General features: G+C 34.9%; 1 protein-coding gene across 1 annotated transcript in view; it reads left to right on the top strand.

Annotated features, from left to right (window-relative positions):
• Positions 1-16,684, top strand: part of Dok6 (docking protein 6) — a 465,356-nt gene that overhangs the window by 177,062 nt on the left and 271,610 nt on the right. The window contains exon 3 of the mRNA XM_036204473.1: positions 13,360-13,474. Coding sequence (XP_036060366.1) covers positions 13,360-13,474 — 115 coding nt within the window. The remainder of the gene's footprint in view (positions 1-13,359; positions 13,475-16,684) is intronic.

Genomic DNA, 16,684 nt, shown 5'->3' with positions numbered 1-16,684 from the left:
AATGCATATCTATCTATAGTCTACAACTGGAAAATACAACAATGAGAATATATTATTAAATAGTACTTTGAGTACAATGGGAATATATACTTGAAGAGCATCTCATTGTAAATTCCTATTTAGCATATTTCATTCATCAAATAATAATGATGACTTGCATTTATTTTTAATAGGTTTGCTATTTGAAAACTTGTTAAAGTTAATAACTCCATAATTCCATAATAACAACAGTAAAAATTTCATTTGCCTTGGAACAATTCTTGTTTTCATACAGAAACAACCTCAAAACACATTTGATTGACTAGAAAATGTCAATTTCTAGAGTACTATAGGCTTTGATATTCAGGGAAATGATGCATTGGATGACTACCAGATGTTTGCATTCTTAACCTAAAATTACTGTCACATATAATTTGAAGAAATGGCATACCTTCTGTTATATTGTGTGGAGGAAAACTAAGTTTTTGTTAGTATATTTGGTTTTATTTATTTGGGGAAAACATTTGAGATAAGTGTGCTTCAACCAGGTCAACAAGCATGGACAAGCACACCTTGTACAAGCTAGAAATATCTGCCATAACAGGACAATTGTCGCAGTTCCATTTTCTATCTCTTTTAATCCATACAATTTAGGTATTATGTATAATATGAAATTTAACATGATTTCCAGGAGTTTGCTAGTTTCTTATAGTTCTTTCAATCCTACAGAAAGTTTTGTAAGGATTAAACTCCAATATTGTATTTGCCATCTTGGAGATAGACTTGCCTAGTCTGAGGTGAGCCATCAGTTTACTCCAGCTGGATTCTAGACATGAACTGATCCAACTAATATCATTCCAATTGCAAACTTGAGTTTATTTTGAACTTCAAACACTGACAAGATTGGGGTTATGGTATTAATTTTCTTCTGCTGAGTAATCAATTACCATAGATTTAAGAAGAGCACCCATTTATACACTATGTGGGTTGAAGCAAGTCCCAGTATATATGTAAATTTCACAAGGCTGAAATTGAGTGATGAAGGAGCTCTCACTTAGTGCTTCTGGAAGAAATCTTCCATGCTTTATTTTTTTCTCTGACTTTTCAGTGCTAATTTGAATACTCAGAATCAGTACATAATTATGCTGTGGATATCCCTCTATATAAATAAAATGCTGATTGGCCAATAGCCAGGCAGGAAATATAGGCAGGACAAACAGAGAAGAGAATTCTGGGAAGTGAAACCTGGGGAAGACAGATACTGCTAGCTGTCACCATAACAAGTGAGATGTAAGGTTCTGGTAAGCCATGAGCCACGTGGCAACTTATAGACTAACAGAAATGGGTTAATTTAAGATATAAGAACTAGATAGCAAGAAGCCTGCCATGGCTACACAGTTTCTGTGTGTTTACTTGGTTGGATCTGAGTGTCTATGGGCCTGGTGGATGAGATAGATTTGTCCTGACTGTGGGCCAGGCAGGAAAACTCTAGCTACAAATGGTGCCCAATGTGTTGGCAAGAGTTTCCACCTAGAACCTGAGAAAAAAGATTCTAAAACAGATCGATATCCACAGCATAATTATATTCTTTAGTATTTTTAAATTTTATTAATATAACTGTTAATTACATGAATGTGTATATGAATGCAGGTGCCCACAGAAGCCAGAGATGTCATTTCCTCCTGGAGCTGTTGTTACAGGTGGTTTTGAACAATTTGATATGGGTGCTGGGAATCAAGCTTATGTCCTCTGGAGGAACAAGAAGTGTGCTGAGTCATCTCTCCAGTCCCAGTCTGTGTCTGTCCAACAGCTGCAAGAACATTTTACAGCAAGACTCTCTAAAGATGGCATTTTTCTTCATGCTACCTATTCCTGTCCTTATTCCTGTAATAGGTCAAGTGGCAACAATGCTGTTCACATCATGGTAGCTTTTGCCAACGTCAGAAACAGGCTTTAAACATTGAACATGGCTATTTAATGAATATTCATGTGTTTTGAGTCCAGAAATGTCAGTAAGAATCAGTTTCTACAATATTATAAACAACATAATATGCTAAAATATAAGGCAAGTGTTTTATGAGGTTCCCATGAAAAACCCTGTAGTTGAAGGTCAAAGATCATGGAAAGATAGAAAAGTATTTTGCCAACAGATATTTTATCTCTTTGAAGGGTGTGAAATAGAATATGATAATTCTATTCAAAGGAGAGTGTGCTACCCAAGATAGTCAGTCTTCCCAGGGTTCTAGGACTTGACTTTCCAGGTTGATGTCAAGTCCCACATAGCATTTCTTTTCTGCTTCATACTAAACCAATCAAACTATAAATAAAAGCAAGTATTAGCTATGAACAAGACAAAGAATGAGTAGTATCATCTCCTCTGGAGCACCGTTCTGTTCTCATTCTGACCTTTGAATGACCCCTTCTGCAGGACATGTCCTCTACTCCTAGTGACCAGCTCCCTAATTAAGAACAGTGCACCAGCTCAGTAGCAGGTCAGCCTTGCTGTTGGCCCCATCAAATATCAGCAGGTTAATTTTCCAAAAGAAGCTTTATAGTTTGTCACCTTGTCACTGCCTTTCCCCTGGGACCGCAATTCTGACAAAGCTTGTTGACAGGAAAGTCTTGCCTGAGTGGATCTCTACCTTTCCTATGACTGTGCATCAGCCACTGGTCCAGACTCTGGGGAAATCACATGAGAAAGCAGCATGGAGATTTTGTTAACAAAAGCCAAAGGGAAAAAAAATAATAAATGTAATGCATTATAGAGACAGAAAGCAAAGAAGGATGTATCCCTTGTTAGGGTATATGATATACATAAATTTTTTATGATGTTCTTTCATTTTGTTTTTATTTAAGAATTTAAGTTTGGGATTAAAAAGTTAAAACTTATCATAAAGTAACTATGTACAACTATATTGCTTTCCAAGGTCTAGCCTAACAAATTCTCACATTCATTTTGGCTTAAGGCCATATAAGTTTAGTCTAGTTATTTAAAAGGCAGAATCAGGCCGGGTGGTGGTGGTGCATGCCTTTAATCCAAGCACTCAGGTGGCAGAGGCAGTCGGATCTCTGTGAGTTCGAAGCCAGGCCAGTCTCCAAAGTGAGTTCCAGGAAAGGTGCAAAGCCACACAGAGAAACCTTGTCTCTAAATAAATAAATAGATGGATGGATGGATGGATGGATGGATGGATGGATGGATGGATGGATAGATAGATAGATAGATAGATAGATAGATAGATAGATAGATAGATAGATAGAATGCAGAATCAGAAACCAAGGTGTCTTCCTTTGTCTTCACAAAACTACCTCTTTTTGGTCGTGGTCTTTGAACTGCTTCTGTTCTTAGCTTATAAGAACACCAATTACTGGAGGTGAGACATACACTAAATTCAGGATGTTCCTTCAAGATTCTATATTTAGTTACATTTGCAAAGACCCTTTTCCCAAACAAAGACATCTTAACAAGTTCTAGAACTAACACCTGGGCATGCATTCATTTCTCTCTCTCTCTCTCTCTCTCTCTCTCTCTCTCTCTCTCTCTCTCTCTCTCTCTCCTCTCTTCCCCTTCCTCCCCCTACCTCTCTGTACACTTTGAGTTCACAACTCAATCTGATCTTATTGGGTGGACCTTGCATAGGCTATATTTTCTGGCCAATGAACCCCAGAGATTCATGTGTCTGCTTTCCTAGCACTAGAATTGCTAGCATACATCACCATACACAGAAAACTCATGATTTCTACATGTGTTTGAGAATCCAAAACATTTGGACACATGTTTCTGAGGGCTTTTATTCAATTCACTTGAGGAAGGAGACTGTTAGACAATTCACTATTATAGAGTTCCTCTAGGGTACAAAGCTATTGGATTAAGGAAATTTAACTGAATAAGCAGGATCCTGGGAAGAATGAAGGAATTAGAGCTGTAAACCTAGTAGAGACTGGCAGTGACTGTTAAACATTCTGTCACAACTCCTCAGTATCTACAGAGGACCCATGCCACTTTTAGTGAGTAAATAAGCAAGTGCTCAAAAGCAAAGTACTTGCATATGACCTATATGCACCTTCACATATACTTTAAGTCATTTCTAGATTATTTGTAATACCTAATGCCATATAAATGCTATATAAATATCTTTGTGGTATATAGATTATAAAATAACAATGGAAATTCTTTACATGCTCCATAAATACATAGTATACTTTTTGGTATATTCAGTTTGTGGTTGCTAAATGCTCAGATACAGAACACTTCTACATAGAGGATCAATTGTATTTAATGTCAGTTCTAACATAACAGCTTATGTAATAACTCATTTCTAGATTTGTATCATATAATGTGGCATAATACTTGAAATATTTAACATTGACTGAATATATAGAAGATAAATGTTCTAGTTACTGGCAATGAACATGCTGAAATATTTGTAAAGTGACCCATGAGAGGAATCTGTCAACACACATGATGTCTATCACAGGTGACTTTAAGAATGAATACATTGATTTTATTTTTTTTCACTGAAACACATTCACATTTATTTGGGAAAAGAGGACAGTTTAAGAAAGCAGCTACCAGGGAACTGTTATAAATACAGGGTTTTTGTTTTGTTTTGTTTTGTTTTGAAAAAGCAACAATAATATTTCAATGGGAATTTTGTCAGGTTGTTATTGAAGTGTGTGAATCACTTCACCATTGTAGTGATACAAAATTTAAATTATTATTATGAATGCTGGGGAATAAAATATAGAGACAATGACATTTATTGACTGAAATAATCATTATGATAAGAAGAAATCATAAAATTTCCATATATTCTTACAACAAAATCAATGTTTTCTATCCTAATAAAATTTTACAAAACTCAGCTCTAAAATCTTATTCTCAATAAACAAAAACTCTTTCTTAATTGAGGCAATAATAAAACATTAGTAAATTAAAAGAATAATACTTACTGAGAAAGTGAGTGAGAATAATATGATCTATCTGGTTAACTTGAATCTATTTTTTTAATCTAAAAATTAATTTCTTTCAACTTTTCAGGAGACAATCATGAGAAGTTTTTAGCACTTAGATATTTCTCTTGTCATGAAGCAAACTGAAGAAAGATATTGTTTAATAATTTTAATGATTATATTTGCCACCTAATCAAGTGTAAATAATGTACATGCAGTTTTATAATAACAAAATTAATGTTACATTCTGATATCAAGGTTAACTTGCCACCAGTCTAAAGCAAAGATACATACCATAAATAGTATGACAAAATTTATATTATAAATGGTATTAATTTATTAATTCTAAATGCCACTAGTCATTCTGAAACTCAAAGAGTCAGTCACAGAAAAATATCACCTAGTCACCAGCACATAGCACATCCCCTCTGTTCACTGACAGTCACAGTAAAACCTAATTAGTCAATGTGGAGTCTACAAACAGGTTTCCCTTGATATCTGGTCTTCTATTTATTTATAACTGTTAAAATATCTATGCCTGTTCTACTTAGAGCATGCACCCAAAGAAAGCAAGCTAGTTTTTGCTTTAACATTATTTAAAGTAAATAATAAGTTAAAACATGTCTGGTATTCTCCGTGAAGAGAAAGTGATCAAAAGCACTGAATAAATAAATTTAGTGTTGAAGTCTAGGTAAAGAATTAATAATGGATGGTATAAATCAAAGGAACCATTATCTTTAACTACTGAGACAAGTGTATGAAATTAACAGAGTTAAAAACAATTCAAGAATGCATCTATTAGGTTGAGATCAAATGCTGTAAGAAATGGCCCCATCAGGAACAATTCCTTTGCATGAGTCTCTCAGAAAGTATTATGGTGAACATTAACTGTCAACTTGACAGAATCTAGAATCACTTAGGAAATGAGTTATTGGTCATACCTATGGAGTATTATCTTGATTAGTTTGGTGTGGGTGACCTTTCTCAATTCTGGCCATACCGTTTCCTGGAGAATAAAGGATGTATACAGAGAAAGTGAGCTGAGCACTGTGTGCATTTCTCTTTCTCCTGATTGTAAATGTGATATTACTACTGTTTCAACCTTCTCCAGCTTTGACATCCTGTCCACGATATACTGTATCCTTGAACTGGAAACGAGAATAAAGCCTTTTCTCTCTTATGAAACAATCTAATTTCTCCAGAATATTTGTCACAACAGCAGAAAAGGAAAAGAAAACAATAAGACTTGAATTTAAGTCTTGAAGAGTGATTTTGAATATGACAAGAAGTTGTAGGAACCAGGGACACCATGGAGAATGCCAGAAACCCTTTAAATGGCAATATTATATTCAGGAAAATTGGGATATTCAGAATATGGATTGAACTCATGTTTCAGGTTGAAGTGGGGAAAAAAGATAAGACTAGATTTACACAAGTAATTAAGTCATTTAAAGTCCTTAAGTCCTTGCTGAAGAGTGACCTCTTACCTTTTAAGATATCAGATGGTTTTAAGTCCCTGGAGGGAAAGAGTTGCAGTTTAGTTTAGAAATAGTTGTGTAGAAGCAGGATGAATAAGATGATGGCAGGTGGTGAGTGTGGGGCTTGTGGGAAGACAATGGGAATATCTCAGAAGAGAAGGAGTGAGGACTTGAATGAGTCAAGAGTGGTGGAGTTTGAGAATGTTCACAGATTAAAGTGACACAACTCTATGACAAAGAATACACCATAGGTTCCAGTGAGAGCTTTACACAGAACCTTGCATCTCTCGGTTGGCCCCAAAGGAATAGTTTGCCCATGCTACAGCTAATATATTTCTTTGTAAAAGCAAGAAATGGGTAAAACAGTATTTAAGCTAGTTTCTACTACTAAACAGTAGTAGCAGTGACTTTAATTTTTACCATCAGGCAGCTGCATAAATAAATAACAAGGATAGTAATTTCATTTTAATTCACTTACATATAGTCATGTTGTAGCAGTAAAATGTCTTCATTTTTACTAAACATAGACTTCACAGCGAGGATCTTGGAAGGTCTCTAAAAAGATAGGAAGCCTCTGTACACCAGCACTGCATGCTGGTGATAGAGTATAGCCAAAAGTTTTCCAGTGTCCTTCAGCTGGTCAGTCCCAAATATGTACACAGTGGCTTATTATTAATTACAAGTTATTTGGTCTATGGCTTAGGTTTATTGATAGCTAGCTCTCACATCTTAAGTTAACCCATTTCTATTCATCTGTATTTTGCCACGTGGCCATTGTGTTACTGTTCTGCTAGCATCTTGTTCCTTGAGCAACTGGATGGCATCTGCCCCTGACTCTGTCCTTCTGCTCCCTGTCTTTCTGCTTGGATTTCCTGCCTGGCTCTTATCCTGACTTACCATAGGCCAAAGCAGCATTATTTACTAACCAATGGGAGCAATATATAGTCACAATAAACAGAAGGACCATCCCACAGCATTAGAGTACATAGGAGCACTGGTGTATTTGTTGAAATCACAACAGAATAGTCATTTCATGAAAATGAACAAGAACATCCATGTTAATGAAGGGGTGAGTAACAAAATATGGTCATACTGACTATGGGATTTGTCTTAATTTTTCTCAAGCTAACCCATTTAAGTTCACCTTCCATGGAAACAAATGAATGTATTTATAGAAAAAATATGAAAATAGGAGTTTTCAAAAGATAATTAAAATATGAGAAACATGTTACCGGTATCATAGAGCTTGACAACTCAAAACTTACAGAATTTTCTGAAAATATTGAGTAAGAATAATAAATTTTATGCTATAAAATAAAGTGTCTTCTCTTGAATGGCTGGTGCCCAGGGCTGGGACTTAGATGAGGGCCTCTCTGGGTGTGAGTCCAGGCACTCATCTCTGGTCCAGATGGGAGTTCTAGGGTGGATGGGAATTGGGGGCTGGTCTTTGAGTCTCAGGAAGTTGCTGGGATCTCCGTATCTTGTCCAGATGGGAGCTCAGGGCAGGATGTGAGGTAACCTAAACTCAGAAAGACAAACATGGTATGTACTCACTCATAGGAGGATACTAGATATAGAACAAAGATGACTAGACTGCTACTCAAAACTCCAGGAAGGCTACCTAAAAAACAGAACCCTAAGAAAGACAAAGGGATCACCCAATGACAGAGAAATGAATGAGATCTACATGAACAACCTGGATGACAGTGTGAGTAATGAAGGGCAAGTTTCAAGGGAAAGACAGCTTAGGGGAGCAAGAGATCCCAGCAGGATCAAGAACAGAAAGGGAGAACAAGGGGTAATAGACCATGATAAATGAAGACCACATGAGAACAGGAAGAAGCAAAGTGCTAGAGAGGTCCCCAGAAATCTACAATGATACATCCACTGTAGACTACTGGCAATGCTGGAGAGAAAGCCTGATCTGGCCTAGTCTGGTGATCAGATGTCCAAACACTGTCATCCTGGAACTCTCATCCAATAACTGATGGAAGTGGATGTAGAGATCCTCAGCCAGGCCCAAGGTGGAGCTTCAGGAGTCCAATTGTCGAGAAAGAGGAGGGACTGTAAGAGTGTGAATTGTTGAGACCAAGATTGGACAAAGCACACAGATAAATAGCCAAACTAATGGAAACACAGGAATCATGAACCAAAAACAGTGGAGCCCCCAGCTGGATCAGGCCCTCTGGATAAGTCAGCCAATTGAATAGCTTGAACTGTTTGGGAGGCACCCAGGCAGTGGGACCTGGCCATGAGCTGGCTGTTTGGACCCTTGGGCTTATGCAGGGACCCTTTGCTCAGCCTGAAAGAGATAGGAATGGAAGGGAGGGGCTGGGGGGAAGGTGGAGGGGGAGTGGCGCAAGGGCAAGAGGGGGAGGACAGGGAAACCCATGGCTGATATGTAAAATTAAAACAAATATAATTAAAAAAAAATAAAGTGTCAATATTTTCAAGTTGGCAAATTTGTATTTTTTTAATGTGCAGACCTAGTTGATATAAAACCATAATAAAGCAGGATGGTGGTGGTGCATGCCTTTAATCCCAGCACTCAGGAGGCAGAGGCAGGTGGATCTCTGTGAGTTTCAGGCCAGACTGGACTACAGAGTGAGTTCCAGGAAAGGCACAAAGATATACAGAGAAACCCTGTTTCAAAAAACCAATAAATAAATAAATAAATAAATAAATAAATAAATAAATAAAACCATAGTGAGTAAAACAACTATGAAAATTGAAAACTGACTTATCAGGTTTGTTCTAGGAGAATAAGAAAGTATTTAACATGATTCAGACTCCTTGCAGCTATAAGCTTAGAAAAACACTTGGTCAATTATAGGCAAAAACCCAAGAGCAATAGCTACAGTAGACTTCAAATGTTCATTTAATCTTCAGTTTTATAACTCTACAACTCTGTAAGACTTTACATATACTTACTTATACTTGATATAAATAACTTATTAAAAGTGCCTGGATTCAGAAGCAGAAAATATATCAAGTTGTTGTGGAATAAGATAGACATTTAAGAGTTTTGCAAAAATAAAAGAACACTCACATTACTGGGGAAATATTCTATTATTAAAATAATCTCATTTCATGGTGAAGAAATGTCATTACTACTTTTAAACATATAAATAAAAAAGAAAGTTTAATATCTAATATGTACTATGATATCATTTAGATATGTGTGTGCATATATATATATATATGTATGTATGTATAAGATATAAAATTCTGATAAGAATTCACTTAGATGAAAGGGCATAATTTGAGGCTGTCTTTCTTTTTCATTTCACTTATTATTTAAACCCCAAGTGTCATGCCTGTGATATTGCCACATAAGAAGTCATACATTAAATAGAGAGAGGTGAGTTGGAGAAGAGTAGGGTTGAGATGGTTAGATTTGCTCAAAACACACTGTATTCATGCACAAAATCCTCACACAATGAAAAAAATCTTCCTCAGATCCTTTATCTCACTTTTTCCTATTACTATGTTATTGCTTAAGATTGTGTGTGTGTGTGTGTGTGTGTGTGTGTGTGTGTTTGCACATAAGTGTAGTGTCCATAGAGGCCAGAAGGGGGCGTTGGATTCCCCATAAGCTGGAGGTATTTAGAGGTTATGACCCATCTAATGTAGGTCAAAATTCTGTTAGTCAAAATTGTGTGTTCTGTAAAAGGAGTATGCACTGTCTTCTATATATTCCCAGAGAAAGGGGTTATCTTTCATCTTTGACATACGTGTATTTAAGTCTTACCAACTAAATAAAAATAATATAACATCAATTAGCAAAAAAAAATTTCACCTATATATGTTTATATTTAAGTGTTGGTTCTGGCACTCGTCAAATCTAAATATCTTAAATTGTTGATCATCACATCTTTTGAGATCTAAGTAACTCAAATTATTTTCAATTTCATATTAACTTTATATTTATTTAATGTAATTTACTTTAATCCTTTGATTACAATATTATCAATATATTATGCCATCATAGAAATCTAACAAATCAATTTTCAGAAATATGAAATTTTTAAATAATGAAAAAATACTGATTTTAGTATTGACATTTGGCTCTTTTTTTTTTTTGAGACAGAGTTTCACGGTAGCTGTTGAGTCTGTCCTGGAACTCGCTCTGTAGACGAGGCTGGCCTCAAACTCACAGAGATCCGCCTGGCTCTGCCTCCCGAGTGCTGGGATTAAAGGCGTGTGCCACCACCACTGCCCTTGATTTTAGTATTGAAAAATCCAGGATTTCACAAATTTGATGACTGCTCATAATTATTTTTATGCTGCATTGACAGGTTTTAGTATAATAATAGAAACATTTTTATTTTGGTGCACTAGAAATTATTTTAAAAGTTGTCTTCCTTTAAGTAAATACAGTTGAGCACAATATGGTAAATCCAGATAATATTGATAGTGAAAAATGAAGGCATGTTTTCAAACATATTACAGTTAGGATTCAGAAGCTTTTATAAAGTGGGATTTTAATATTCCTCATTAGTGCTTTTCTTTCTTGTCATCTCTTTAAATCCTTAAACGAAAGAGGTTAAGTTATCACGCTTTTGACCCTCAACCAAATCCTGATTTATTTCAAAAGCCATAGGAATGGGATCTGCTTGCAAAGGCCCTCTGTATTTCTAATTATAAATTTTCAAATAAAGAAAGTACTTTGTTTGAACTACATCTGCTGTCGGATTGCCTGAGCACTGATGTTAGGCATTCCTTAGTACCCAGGACAGTTTTCAAATCGGCTTACCACTTAAATAGTTGATTTTTGTTATGATAACAAACAAATGAAGTCTGTAATCTTTTCTGGTATTATTCTACATTAGTAAATAAAAGTACCTGTGAAAGACTACTCATATGTGGTTTTAATTATTTGTTTAGTACCAGTAGGACTTTTTATATAACACTCTAGCAGATTATGATCTTTTTTACTCACATTCTACATTAATTCTTAAGAAAAATAAATTCTTTATTGCTTTTAGAATTGGGTTTGATAATATTATTTGTTTAGGCAAAGCTCATAATGCTTGGAAATAATCTCTTTTCAAAAATAACTTCAATCTATTATCTTAGAATAACATTGAGTTTAAGCATCATTTAAAAATTCAAGAGTTATATTTTATTTGAGAATATGCCTTGGTGTGATTAAAATATGTTTGTCACGGTTCCAAAAAAAGAATTTTCATCTTTCTCCAAAGGATGTTACTCATCAGAAATTACAAGATATTTGGGTGTAGTTCTTCTCACTTAGAAGAGAAACTACTTTCAGATAGATGATAGATGGGTAGAAGATTTATAAGCAGATGATAGAATTTGTATGTACACATATAAATACATGCTTTTACATAAAGACAACTTTACTATAAATGAAATAATGAATTGTAGCATTCTAATGATGCATGCTAATCTTGGGATGACAATAAGTGGAGAGAAAAGCGAATGTCAATAATGATATGTAAGAATTCTCTTGGATGTGACAGACCAAGAGTTGCTTGTGGCCACTAAAAATCTTCAAAGAATAGATGGAAAGTAGACCATAACCCTTTTAAAACAATAACTACATCCATTTATTTTGTACATGTCATTTTATATGATATAAGTGCAGGTTTTGGTCAAGAATTGATCACTTTCACTGTGCTATACTATGGAACCCTAATCAATATTAGCAGTGTTATCTTCAAATATGGGGAAGAAATTTTGAAATATATGAAATATGTATATGCATTGTCCATAAAGCACTGCACAACTGATCTCAATAGTTCTAAGTTTAATAGTTCTAAACCCTATTGAGCTTAATAGATTCTAAATTATAAGTAAAATTGGGTACTTTTCTTTATGTGTAGTAAAGGACAGCTACATCCTCTGATCATCAAGTTTCTTTCCTATAATACAATGATGAAAGCTAATATCAGCTCATTAGGATGTCATCAGTATTATATAAATCAAGTTCAAGATCCTAGACCTACTATCAAAACTAAATGTGGAAATGCCCGTTTCCACACTAATAATGTGGTTATTAAAATATAATAGGATGGAAGTATAATCAGAATGCACTATGTACATGTGAAAACTGTCAAATAACATAATGTATTAATAAATAAACAAGAAAAACATAACATGAAGAGAAGTTCAAGTTTTCTTCAAAAGAGTTGAAGCATACAAAATAAAGTAAAAGCATTGTTATACAAGTAAATCAAAAGAGAGGTCTTTGTCAAAGAACACACTCCTTATATTGATCCAACTCTAGAGACCAATAACTAGAGAAATCAGGAATCTGGACATTAGAACCAGACCTTGGGCTGAAATTTAATTCTCAAACTCCTTCAGTGCTCTCGGTACCAGGCAGCCAGCAATAATTAGCTCTCTGTCTTTTGGATTCATGCTTATAAAATTATTGGTTCACAAATTCCAAAAACTATTCTTTCAAACACTGGAAGGTCAAAATGCTAAAATTCTGAGTTATTGTTTAGGCATGTGTCAGATGCTGTGTGGCTTAGTCTTATCTAGAACCTCTATGATTGGAAGGCATTAGAGGAAAGACTTGTTGCTAAATCTCATCAATTTTCAACACATATTTAATGGAACTCTTTTTGTATCAAATTGTTATTGCTTTCTATGGCTGCAAGTTTAATAACAGCACAGCTTCCATGAAGCTATTCTGCATGATCATTAGACTATTTCAAATATAGCAACCAATATGAATGATGACCAAAACTGAAGGCCTAAGGAAGACATTATGTTTTATTCTTTTATAGTAGTGGATAAAGTTAATTCAAACTTAGTAATATGACCTATCAGAAAGTGCTTAATGGTGTAAGGTAGTGATAACTGGACATTTTGGAGAGGTAGTTCAGTGATAGAATGTTTGCTTAGCAGATACAAGGCTCTGGGGGCCTATCCCCAGAATTTCAAAAGTAAAAAGAAAAAAATATTTTTCTCTTTCAAGGTAACTGAACTGCACAACATCAAAAATATAACCAGACTGCCTCGAGAGACAAAGAAGCATGCAGTGGCAATTATCTTTCATGATGAAACGTCAAAGACATTTGCTTGTGAGTCAGGTAAGCAATTTCAGGCCCATCGACAGCTTGAGGAAACTGAGTTGTTTCAGAGACAATGACTCAGACAGATGAATGCACATGGAAGTCTGAATAGGATGGCACATTGTAATGAGAATGTGTGGTAGAAGACTTTTAAGAAGTTAAACATACTGGTACACTGTAAAAACAGATGTTTTGATTTTCTGCTATCTTGTCTTTGTCTGGAGCTTGTTCCCAGGTTGTCTGAGGTCTCTTAGGGTTTTTGTTCAAGCTTTGAGAATTTAGTAAACAATACCTAGGGGGTTTTCAGAATCAGCATACGACTTGTATTCAGGTTTGGCAAAGTATAGCTGTGAAGCATTTACTAATGTAATAGCAATGCTACCGTGAAAAAGCTCACCCAAGAGCGGCCTAGCTCCCTAGACATTTTAGAACAGAACTTTGAGCAATGTGTTGCTTTCATGGAATCTCAATACTATAAGTCAATATATTTTAGATTGAGTTTTAGCATGCCAGTTCATAAAACACTCTGACATTATGGAGACACAAGCAGTTTGTCGTTTGAACCTGCAGTATTTTTCAGGGAGCAATCCCTGTGCAATGTAACGTATTACTTGGCTTATTGCCTTTTAAAGATTCAGTCAATGAAATGCTGCATTTGCTTTATAATGGATGTTTTTAGAAATGATGCAGACAAAATGTCCAAAGCTTGAAAATATGAATTTAAAATAGTCATGAGGTTTTTAGGAAAGCTTTGATATTATTTTTAAGGGGGGATATGGCTAAAAGTTTGTTTAACTTATATAAGGTTATATTATAAAAACTAATAATGTCACTTTGTCTAACCTAAATTGCTACAAGTTATGTAAATTTATATGAGCTTTGCTGAGCTGAACTGGAATTTATCAAATAGTTCATTCCTTTAACACCTTTACCCATCAGCCATACTGGAATATTTCTCTTTGGTTGCCATCTGGCTTCATCTCACTTAAAATTCTTGAAGTTGCAAAGTTGCCTGAATTGGAAAAATGAAAATTTATATGTTATTGGTCCTGTTTCAACCTCACTGCTAAAATGTTACTATTGAAAGCCTTTCATCTTTCTGCCTTCTTAGCCAACTCCTTAAAACTCTCTAAGCATATAATTTTCTCTGAGTTCCTAAATATATAGTATTTATATCATATATTAAAACTAATTACAACCAAAAAATCATTTTCTACAAAAACACAAAAATAACTTTTCTAATTTTATTTTCACTGCTTAGTATTTTCAACATTACAATAAGCAGTATTGGACATGTATAAAAAACTGTAGAGTTAAATTTCAAAAAGAATGGTATTTAGTTATGTTTATTTAAGTAAAAATCTTACTTGGAATTTTTGGAGAAAAATTAACCCAAAAATTTAATTACTTAATGAATTCAATATACTATCTTTTTGACTCTGATAATTATCAGTGCTATAATAAAAATACTTAGTATAGTCAAATGGCTTTTATGATTTAAATAGCTATAATCCACTCTCCAGTTTCCTACCAGCTGGATTTTAAAGTAGGGTACAAATTTTGAGAAGACAGTGTTACTTCTCAAACTTTAATGTTCTAAAACATTTATGAGGATGCCTATCCCTTGGCATATAGATGTGAATATGTGTATGTATATAGTGTTGAATGGCATGTTTCTCCAAATTGCAGCATTCCCTAGGAACTGCAATATTTTCTGCAAGAGGAAAAGGGAGGCTTGTGAGCCTTAGGAAATAAACTAAAGGTCACCAAAAGTCACATGTGAAAAGGAAGAAAATAAAACTAAGAAGATTATTGAGGGCCTTTACCCAACAATGTAAATGGGAGTAAATAGTTGTTGGAAATGAAGACTCTCACCAGCCATAGACATCCAGACTGTGGATCTGCTTGTAGGCTGCATAGAAAGCTCCAGGGTGAGCCATGCTAGGGTGAGCTTTTTGATGTTACAGCTGCTTTTGTGTAAACCCTGGTTCTTGTAACCCCTCATCCATACTCTTGTTAGTAAGCCCAATAGAAAAAGTCATTGGTCCACCAAATTTGACATTGCTAGAATCCTTGCTTTGGTTTTTCAGGGGCTGTCTTCTTGGGATAAGTTGACATGTGCATGTCTCAGCTCTTCAGGAAAAAAAAAAAACTATCACACAATACATAGTGTGTGCATATACCCAATTTCATCTCAAAGTCCCTTGCTACTCTATGTTATTCTTTCTCATCACCATGGTCACCTCCCTTGTCTGATAAAGGATATATACCAGAGGGACAGAAGAAAAGTAGATATTTCTTTGTACTCTGATATTTAAAGACATTTTCATGAGTTTTTATTAAATAGATACTACAGAAGTGTTCTCATACCTGATGAAAATAGTCCAAGTTCTTTATGTCTAAATACTGGTACATTGACTCAGAAATAGTCACACTCATAGCAAAGAGCCAGCCCCATGTGTGCATCTGTACTTGTTGGAGTCTTGACGTTGAAAATGAGGATTACAATTTAATTCTAGGAATCAGGGCAGCAGGATGTCCAGAGAGAAACTGTGACATCATGCAAGTGGCATCCAGGTCCTATAGCCTGAGCATAAGGCTCAGCACCGAGCACAGTTTACTCAATGAATTCACAAGTACATTTAAACAATTTCCAGGAAGGCCATAGAGATTAGGATTTAAAATGAAATAATCAATTATACTCAGAATCTGGAACTTATTTTCTAAAAATAATTAACTAGAATTTGTAGAGAACTGGCTGATTGTAGAACTAAATATAGGAACTAGTCAAGATGAAGTCAGAGCATCTTATAGAGCTGAAACATACAGAACAGAATTAACTAATTAATTGAACAATCAAAACAAACTCTTGAAGGAGCACAAGTTGGGCAAATACACAGCACTTGAGCAGCAAAGAGAGATAGAATTGGGATTATAACTCCTTGTAAATATCATGAGGGTATGTTGATGTAAATAAATATTTAAATGAATTACTGAGCAGAGATAGACAAATATCCCATGCAGAAGAATCTTTAATTAGAAAGTGATACACAATTCCTCATTTTTCAAGTGTGAAATATGCACTGTGACTTCATTCCAAAGAGAAGCTGGTGAGAAGGAATAATTTGATAATGAAAAATAGTGACATTCTATCTTAGCTGAGTAATCTAGTAAGGATCATAGTGATAAGTCCTCTGTTATAATGTGGAAAACCAGAATCGTGTCTCA

This window comes from Onychomys torridus, chromosome 13 (assembly GCF_903995425.1).
Source record: "Onychomys torridus chromosome 13, mOncTor1.1, whole genome shotgun sequence".
NCBI lineage: Eukaryota > Metazoa > Chordata > Mammalia > Rodentia > Cricetidae > Onychomys > Onychomys torridus.
Note: the sequence above shows the minus strand (reverse complement) of the source record. Positions and strands in the feature narration are given on the sequence as shown.